Genomic DNA, 9,361 nt, shown 5'->3' with positions numbered 1-9,361 from the left:
TTACTCTTCTTTGACTATAGAGACATAAAGAGGAAAAACACAATGCAGGTTCTTCTTATGTGATATTTTAGCATCAGATTACAAAGACAGCTCGACAGTGTAGACTTCAGTGTAGAAATCCAAGCAAAGAAAATCAACCCATATGGTTTACAATCGAAAGAAAGACAGTACTGGACATCATTGTCTGGACTTATGGTGGCAGCATTATAATAATTGTATTCAACTGTGTCCAAGGTGATTTGTGTAACGTGGACAATATTGATTGTAATGTTTCTCTGGTGATTATGTTACATGTTGTGTACCAAGCTGTAAACAAGCCGTCTGATAAAGCAAAGTGGTTTAGACCATGTTTCTGGTGAACATCGTAAACATGCCAGTATGAGGACAGCTTCCCTCCTTGCCGTTTACTGCCTTCATGAGTCATACTAGCAGACTCAGTGTTGTCTGTTCCGTTCCTGCCAGTCATCAAGGACGAAGCTGGAAAGGTTGGCAGCCTAGATTACTACAGGCACACAGCTTTAGGGAATAAAGAACGATGCTGGACAGATTAAATGGTTTTATTAACTCCAGAAATAATCAGTTTGTCTTTAAAGCTAAGCACAGAACTGACTTGTGTATATGCTTTAAAAAAAAAAGGTAATTGTAAACAATATAGATATAAATGTCCAAGCAAAAGAAAGCCTGTACCATCAGGTGCACGACTGGTAATCCCCTAGTGGACCATATTATATACGCAGATGATTTTGTGGTCCTGAGACTAGACTGAGTCTAGTGCTGGTCTCCAGCAGCTCCTTACATTGTGTTCTGTGTATGATGTGGAAATACATGACACCAAATCCAAAGCCAGAAAGAGTGCCGTCATGATCTGTACCTCGATGGTACAGTGCAAGTAACATGTCTGTTGCTATAGGAGTCAATACTCTAGAAGCTGTTTTAAGAAACCACATGTACAAATGTGTCTGCTGGCTTCATGACTGAACTAATATGAGGTTAAGTGCTACAAGCTACCAATCCCAGCTGTGGACACATTGGTATAGTATTAACATTACTCTTGAACCATGAGTTGGCACTGTGCTTTTGTATGTGTAACTCCAATACTGACCTTATCCTTTTTCACTTTCTTGGTCTTGTCTGAGGGAAGAACTTTGGCTCCAGGAGGTTCAGCGGGCGGCTGGGATGGTGGCAGTGGTGGCTGCGGAGGTAAGGCCGGGACAGGTGGGACAGGAGGTTCACAAGGGACCAAGGGAGCAGGGACCGCTGGCACGCCCCAGTAAGCAGCTGCAGACATGAGAGGAGCTGCACAAAGAGAAACCGTCACTGAGTAAACAGGGCTCTAGTCTTGTTTCAGGGGATGTGTAATAGTGCTGTTCAGACAGGTAACCATGTTGGGAAAAATGCCCAAAACATGGTTTAACAGCAGATGTTGGGTTGTGATCTGTTTACCTGCACTAAAAGCAGGCTGGGTGTAGAGAATGGCACTACTGCCAATAGTTATGGCTTTACTCAGCTGACTGGCTTTACGTTTCTGAGCCTTCCCCAAAGAGCCCGGCGACTCCACGATCTGTGTGACAAAACAGAATACAAGTTAAAAGCGGAAGTCTTCTCTTACTAATATAAACATATAGCATTATCATGTACAATATTAACTGGAGTTCACTAAATTAACTTGGATTACTCCCGTACCTTGACGCTAGCTGTGCCTGGAGGTAAAGGAGGCCTCCCAGAGCCATCTTCCTCTGTTCCCGGAGCAGGAGGCTCACCGTCGTTCTCATCATCCATTTCCATCTCTACCTCCATGATCTCTCCATCGCTGTCAGGAGGAGGAGGAGGCGGAGGTGGTGAGCCTGGGGGGAGAGGCGGGGGCGGGGGGTTGTTGGAAGGTGGAGGTGGGCTGTCAGGAAGAGGAGGTGGAGGTGGAGACCAGACTGATGATGCACTGGGCTGAGGAGGCGCTGGTGGGGCGGCGGGGGCAAAAGATCCTGTTAAAAAAAAAAAAAGAAATTGTAAAACCATGGGGTGATGCGTGGATAGCCTTGTCACATAGTGTGCACTTACAACAGCAAAGCAATATTCATTATCCAGGCATATGTTCAATAGGAAAAACACTTACAGGAAGATTAATACACTATTTTTCTGAAGTCACTAAAGACGACACTGAGCGGCGACAGCAGAAAAAGACTGACCTGTGACGCCACCAGCAATTGCAGATGTTTTGGTGTCCCCTTGACTGGAAGTCTGTGTACCTTGGCTGCCTTTCGGGTCTTCCTCCTTGTCCTCCTCTTTTGGAAAATCCCACTGGGAGGCACTGGTCCGGTCGTTCACATAGAAATACCGCCTGTGCTCTCTAAAGAGTGGGACAACAGAGATAGACGGCAAGAGTCTCAACGACTGTCCTAGCAACTGGATGAGTGGCAGGGTACCCTGGGACAGTGGGGCGAGGGAGTGGACATAGCGGCCACAGTAAGGGGCAGGAGTGTTGGTATGGACAGCGACTTTAGCTGTCCAAAAGGAGGGCCCAATTAGAGTGTGGTCATGGCTGTGGATAGGGAACCCACCTTGCTCTCAAAAACAAAGAAAGCAAAACAAATCATCTCTAGGTCCTGAAAGTAGCATTCAGCAGCTCACACCATGGTTGTCACATTTGTTCCGTTTTAGACAACCATTACCTCCCAGACACAGGAAGACGCCAGAGAGGAAACACCATCATAATCATCAACAAGCATGGGTCAAAATTTACAAGCACACACTCAACTCATTTTACATCAGAAAGAAAAAAAAATAAAACAGGAAGACATATGAAATAGAGTAGGTCTGACCTGCTGGGTTCCCGTCATTGCTCCATCTTCACCTTTTATTTGATGCGTGACACTCCTCGCTTCCAGGGCATCACTGTCTGCATTGCATTCTGGGTGGTGTAGTCCTGTAAAGTGCAAAGCTCTCCCACAAAACCAACCTTCCTACCATACCCCCCTACCAGATTTTTCCCTGACTGGACCCATAATCAGTCTGCAAAGGCCCCGACAACAAAGGGCGTAAGAGTCTGTGTTATGGGGACAGGGAGTTTTTTGGTGGCAGGAATATTTAACAGGAAGCAGGCCGGCCCAGAGTGGATGCTCCCTTATCAGTATGTGCAAGGCAGAGTGCCAGGATTGCATCACAGAAACCTGCAGAGTCTGTTTCTGGCAAGTATTCTGATCCTCCCAGAATGGTTAAGCTTCTCCCCAAGTCATGAAACAAAGTCTGCAACCTCGGCACTGAGAAGGGTGGAGTCACACGGTACGTTTTTTGGGGGACGAGGGAGTTTAGAGATGTGAAAGGTAAGGAGCGCGTACCTGTCCCAGTGGCAGGACCAGCCTTTAGGGGTGGCGTTAAGTTCGTAATATTTTATGTGTTCGGCAGCTTCCTGAAGCCGGCGACGAAGATAGACCCCATTCAGAGCGCCCTCTCTCCAGTCAGCAATCCGAGTCTGGGGGGGGACAGGAGACATGAGTGAGATAAAACCCATAAAGTAGAAGGGATACAGAGACAAAGAGACAAAAGATGGATGTGAAACATGGAAAAGTAATTACATTAAGTTTCCAAAAGACACCCTATGATGGATTATTATGAGAATTTTAAATATTAAGTACTACCACATGGCTGTGTGCAAAATGATATTAAACAGCGTTAAATATTTTAGATGTCACACGTGGAGTTCTACATCTGGAAGCTAGGATAATATTGCTTGGAAACTGAACCATTTTCCACTCACCTCAGTTTGTAACAGAAGAAACTGAAAGTTTGAGATCGCCTTTTTGTTTATCCCCAGGAACTCCATCTTGCTGGTTAACGTGTTAGCCAGTTGTCCAATCTGAAACTACATTTTCCTCAGCATTAAAAAACATATCCTAAAAAAATAAAATAAAAAAAAGATTGAGACAATAATTATGGTTAATTGTAACATTGTTTTTACCCTGAGCTCAGGCGTTTCTACTTTGAGCTCCGGTGTTTCCACCTCTTCTTTTACCGGAGGATTTGTAACCGTTTTCTCTTCTGAGTTGTCCGTTTCCTTGTCCTCTCCTTCTTTAACACTCTCTTGGACTTTAGAAAGTGCTACAAGACACAAAAGAGCCATTTAAATATGCAGAGAGTTTAGACTACAAACATTTAATAAGTGAAATATAAATTTTTCCACACACTCCTGTCATGCACGTCGCCCTCCAATAGTGCGTGCAACTATTTGGACTCACTGGTCTCTGTGCTGTCCTGTAGGTCTGAGCCGATGCTGTTGGAGTCGGGGCTGGCAGCACAGGGGAAGGCAGTCTTCCACCGTTTCTTCTTCAGTAGAATCCCTCGAGAACCAGAGGCTTCTTGGCTCGTCTCAGAGCAAGGACTGGAGCCCCCGGCACTCACATCACCCTCCTCCAGCGCCCGGAGCTCAGCCTAAGAGCCAGATAACATGTTAGGGAAAGGAAAATTACAGAATTAGAAATACCATTGCTGCACACTAAAACCAGAAAAAAAGGCCTTGTAGTTGTATGCTTCGGCCATCCAGTCAAGTTGCAGTTTACACCCATGCCTGTCCAAAACGTCATCACGTCACTTTCACTTTGTGGGAAACTGTCATAATTAGTTAGTGACCTTTGACCTCCTAATTCTAATCAGTTCATCCTGGAGTCAAAGTGGAAGTTTGTGCCAAATTCGAAAGAAATTCCCGCCAGGCGCTCCTGTGACGTTGCGTTCATGGAAATTGGACAAAGCTAGATCCCCTCCCCCCACAACAGAACTGTATTGAACCCAAGACCCACCTTTTTCCTCTCCAGGGCCAATTCCAGCTCCATTGTGTCTTCTTCTGTCTCCTCCTCAGCATCAGAGTTGTCTTCCGACTGCTTCTTGGGGCAAAGATCTTTCTGGACAGTGGGGGTTGGGTCCGGGTCTGACAGAGGGGGAGATGGGGATCCTGCATTGCGAACACCTTCCCCGTCAGAATCTAAACTGTTCTCAGTCTCATCCAAGCCTTTGAGCAGTTTTTTTCTCCATTTTTCTTCGGCTTCTTTCACTTCAGACGGGATCAAAGGACCAAGCAGAGACGCAGCCACTCCATGGCGCTCCTCTTCTTCACTTGTGAGGCCTACAACACTCTCAATTACCTCCTTGTAGACAAAAAACATGAGGAAAACATTACAACTCAGAAGAAATCTCTTTAAACGCCACAGATTCAAATTCATTCACATTTGTGTTGGACTTGCCTTCACTTTGGTCTCCTTCACAGATGGTGGGGCTGCAACAATTGCAGCACTGTCCTTGGTGTGATAGGCTTCATGCGCTGTGCCGTTGCCATTGACACTAGAGCTACAAAAAAAAAAATAATACATCATACACGTCTGAATTGCTGTACTTGAGACAAACCCAAAGAATTGTACTTGAGGTCAGATAGGTACAGTGACATCAAAGATGAAGCTGCTGTTGACAAAGTTGTGATGATACTGTGTCTCTGTCAGTTCCTCCTACCTGTTAGTATTCTGTTCCAGGCTTTGCACCTGATCAGCTAGATAGTGCGGCAGCTCCCAAGACACCTCATTGGTCTGAGTGCTCCAGTAGTAGTAGCAGCCAGAGTTCTCATCCCACACCTCCTGCCAGTCTCCCATCTCTACACCCACTGCAAAAAAAACAAAACCATGAGATGCTTGGAAACAGATCAAAGCAGATTTTAGGTGATATATTGCTCACAATCCTTATGTCCTGCTATACTAAAAGGTGGCTGAGAGACAGTTACCTCCAGAAAGTGAGTACTGAGTATTGTACTCAAACGCTGTGCTTTGTTGGTTCTGGTCTGCACTGGCAGCTGGCTGCCGAGCATCAACCTCAGGTCTGGGTGGGGTGGTAGTTGGGACCGAAGGTTGAGCTATATCATCTGAATTTGGCTGGGTGGTGATTGCATCAATTTCCTGTGGTGGAAAAAATTTGCAAAAGGACTTTATATTTTTTGAGAAACTACGCTTTCAGGCCTTAGAATAAACCACACTCTTCTAAAACACTCATCTGTAGAAAAATAATTTGATTTATTAATGAAAAACTAGGCCAGGTTAGATGCCTTCACAACAATAGATTGTAAATTGGGAAAAACAAAACCTGCAGTCTAATTGTAAAGAAAAAAGGCACTAAGTATCATTTTTATTTTTGCATAATCGGCTGACCTCACACTTAGTCAAATGATATGGATAAAGAAATTAATTAATAATTTATTCTTGAATCTTCCGGCTAATCTAGGTACACTCCTTAGACATACCATCGAAACAAAACCGATCAAGGAACGTGCATTTCAGAACGGGTCTGAGGCCGATAAAGGTCAATACCAGTTGGTTCATAATGTCCTCAATTACACACACACACACACACACACACACACACACACACACACACACACACACACACACACACACACACGTTAACCTAAATGTATGAACTTATTTATCTTTAAGTTATACAAAACAGGTTGATTAGTATATGCAGCAAATTATACTCACAGCCATGAAATTGGCCAATGTACTGTCGATGTCAGCTGACTTCCCAGTTGAACGCGGAACAGAGTCTCCAGCATCCTCTTCATCACTATCCTCATAGGCTCCAAGCAAAGACAAGCCCTCTACGTGTGGAGACAAAACAACTTGTTCAACTATGTGGTTTTGCATTGCGTAAGAAACACAAACAGCTCCTCGCATATACAGTTACTCTACCTGTGGCCTTTACTGCGGGAGTCTTCATGTTTGTGAGTCTTTCTCTCACGAATCTGAGTCCATCGCCCTCTTGTTCATCTGCAAAAAAATGTCAGCCAAGAGGTTAGCCTTGAGTTTCAACAGTTGCTACAGCAAGCTAGGTAGAAGCTAACGTTGTTCTCCCACACGTACTCCTCACACTCCGAGATGAAACAAGTCAAATGTAATGGTAACGTTAATGAAGTTAGGATAATTATGTTTGGGTTAAATGACCCAGTCATTTGTCGCAAGACTATGTTGGCATGCTCACAACAACGTCTACCGTTAGCTTAGCACGCTACACGATAGCTTCCGGTCGATCCGTTAGCTTAGCTTAGAAAAAACGGTTTCGTTTCATGAGCTAGCATACTGCCATCATTCAGCGTAAACGTTAGCTATTTTTGATGAGGATGTATTTTTGCACCTAATACAAACTAATTCGGCAGCTACATTGTGTTAAGTTAATCGATTTTTAAAAGATGGCCACATGCTTCACACCTCCAGCATTTAGCATTCAGCTAGCAAGCCACTGAGATAACATTAAGAAATACCATCGGATCCCGAGGGGGCTTCTTCCCTCTCTCCGACATTCCCACCACGGAGCCCGGAAGGTGAAAGCTGGAGGATCGTTCTCCGACCGACCGCTCCTCCTGTGAGGCGATTTTTCTTACCCATCGCTGTCTGTCAGTCTGGGGCCCTGCACCCGTCCCTGGCGTCGTTGTTGCGGCTCTGCTCTGCTGCTTCGAAGTGGCACAAAAGAAGGCATCAACTTCCGGTTCACGTGGTCATGTTTTGTAATAGTAGCGCTGGATTTGAATGCTAGCTACGCTGCTAACGAGCCTAGACGGAGAGGAGCACGAGACAGACATTTACCTAAACAGAAAACAAGTTCAATATTTTGGGATTTGGTGGTTGTAATAAACTGGTATATGACTGGATTAGGGAGGCGACTCAGGATGAGGATGTCTTTCAATATAATTACTGAATGAATTAGCTGTATATTTAGAAGGGAAAGTGATATGTTGTGGAGATTTTAATGCTCATAGCATATTTTGGGGTAGTGGTAATAATGGCAATGAAATGGTAATAGAAGAGTTAATGGAGTTTTGTTTTTTTTAAATCTTAGTGTGCTTAAATAATGGAACTGGGACACGAGTTAACATCAAAGCAGGCACAGAGTCGGCAACAGACCTTGCTTTAGCATCTGATGCATTGAACGGGGTTAGCACCTGGGAGGTAATAAGAGGAACAAGACCAATAGCTTTAACATCAAATATCTGCAAAATAATGAAGAAAATGATAAATGAAAGATTAACATATTATGTAGAAAGTGAAGAATATTTATCCAAATACCAGAGTGGTTTCAGGAAAGGGAGAAGTAGAATAGATCCAGCTTTAAGTTTGGAACATGAAATTAGGAAAGCACAGATAAACAAAAGGTGTTGTGGCTGTCTTCTTTGACATAGAGAAAGGCATATGATATGATGTGGAGAGAAGGGTTATTAATTAGACTTTGCATGTTGGGTATTAAGGGTAGAATGTATAGATGGATACAGGATTTTTTATTAAAAAGATTTATAGAAGTCAGAGTAGGAAAGAGCTATTTGGGAAAGTTTGATATTGAAAATGGAACACCTAGGTAGTATAGTCAGTCCATTACTATTCTCCATAATAATAAATGTGTTCAGTGAAACAGAAAATGGGATGGGATTGTCACTATTTGCAGATGATGGGTCAATTTGGAGGAAATGTGGAATTCATAGTAAAGAAACTGCAGAGAGACATTTATAAGGTAGAAGAGGTCATATACACGGGTCACGGTCACATACACGGGTGACCGTGGCTAAGTGGAGAGCAGGGCCGCCTTTCAATCAGAGGGTCGGCGGTTCGATCCCCGGCTCCTGCTCTACTAGTCCCGTGTCAATGTGTCCTTGAGCAAGACACTTAACCCCAATTGCGTAGCTGCGTCTACGGTGTATAGATAGATACTGAATTGTAAGTCGCTTTGGATAAAAGCGTCTGCTAAATGACTGTAATGTACTAATGGGGTTTTACATTTTCAGTAGATAAGACAAAGACAGGGAAACAAATTGGTCGTGAAGTAAAACTAATAATCATGAATTGGAGAGAGTTGTAATACAAGTCGACAGTAACTCTTTATTACCAGTTCATACATCAGTGGACAGGATTCTGATTTGGAATGTAGCCGCCAAATACTTGGAACAGAATTTATATAGTTTTGGGATTTCCAAGAATGTTTCACACCCTTTTAAAGGATACAGATAAATAAACCTCAAGATACTTTTTCACAGAGTCTCCTTCAGAGCAATTCGATTTGGAAAATGTGCCCAAAATGGTGTCTTTGTTTTTAATAGCTTACTGTTAAACTTGTGTCCAGTCTGAGGGACACAAGGAATGTGACGTTCTGTCTCAGTTTAAAGGGTGATTTTACAGCCGTGGCATACTTGGTTAAAGCTGCAATGCTTTTACAAAGTAGGTTTTCTATTTCTTTCTATTCAATATCTGTTACAGTGCAGTTTAAACACTGCATTTTAATGTCGGGAAAATGTTTTGGGTTTTTTTTTTCAACAAACGCACCAAAATATTTTTGATTGGTATTTTAAGTA

The 9,361-nt window shown here is 43.5% G+C and overlaps 1 protein-coding gene across 2 annotated transcripts in view; it reads right to left on the bottom strand.

Moving 5' to 3' along the window:
- Positions 1–7,484, bottom strand: part of LOC137881061 (formin-binding protein 4-like) — an 8,299-nt gene extending 815 nt beyond the window's left edge. Inside the window, exons 1-16 of one of the 2 annotated variants that reach the window (XM_068722771.1) lie at positions 7,406–7,484; positions 6,717–6,794; positions 6,507–6,625; positions 5,756–5,927; positions 5,491–5,638; positions 5,229–5,331; positions 4,788–5,132; positions 4,230–4,422; positions 3,953–4,092; positions 3,752–3,856; positions 3,333–3,466; positions 2,184–2,344; positions 1,684–1,979; positions 1,444–1,561; positions 1,103–1,296; positions 1–14 (exon numbers count right to left, since the gene is read on the bottom strand). The exon at positions 1–14 is cut by the window's left edge and continues 144 nt beyond it. In XM_068722771.1, coding sequence (XP_068578872.1) covers positions 1–14; positions 1,103–1,296; positions 1,444–1,561; positions 1,684–1,979; positions 2,184–2,344; positions 3,333–3,466; positions 3,752–3,856; positions 3,953–4,092; positions 4,230–4,422; positions 4,788–5,132; positions 5,229–5,331; positions 5,491–5,638; positions 5,756–5,927; positions 6,507–6,625; positions 6,717–6,794; positions 7,406–7,409 — 2,324 coding nt within the window. In that variant the 5' untranslated portion in view covers positions 7,410–7,484. Of the gene's footprint in view, positions 15–1,102; positions 1,297–1,443; positions 1,562–1,683; positions 1,980–2,183; positions 2,345–3,332; positions 3,467–3,751; positions 3,857–3,952; positions 4,093–4,229; positions 4,423–4,787; positions 5,133–5,228; positions 5,332–5,490; positions 5,639–5,755; positions 5,928–6,506; positions 6,626–6,716; positions 6,795–7,285 lie in introns of both variants that reach the window. The other variant, XM_068722772.1, reaches the window with a different exon arrangement.
- Between the last annotated feature and the right edge of the window lie 1,877 nt (positions 7,485–9,361).

The sequence above is a fragment of the Cebidichthys violaceus genome, unplaced genomic scaffold (assembly GCF_023349555.1).
Source record: "Cebidichthys violaceus isolate CVI_PGR_0920_01 unplaced genomic scaffold, fCebVio1.0.p SCAF_3, whole genome shotgun sequence".
Taxonomy (NCBI): Eukaryota; Metazoa; Chordata; class Actinopteri; order Perciformes; family Stichaeidae; genus Cebidichthys; species Cebidichthys violaceus.
This window is presented reverse-complemented; position numbering and strand designations above follow the sequence as displayed.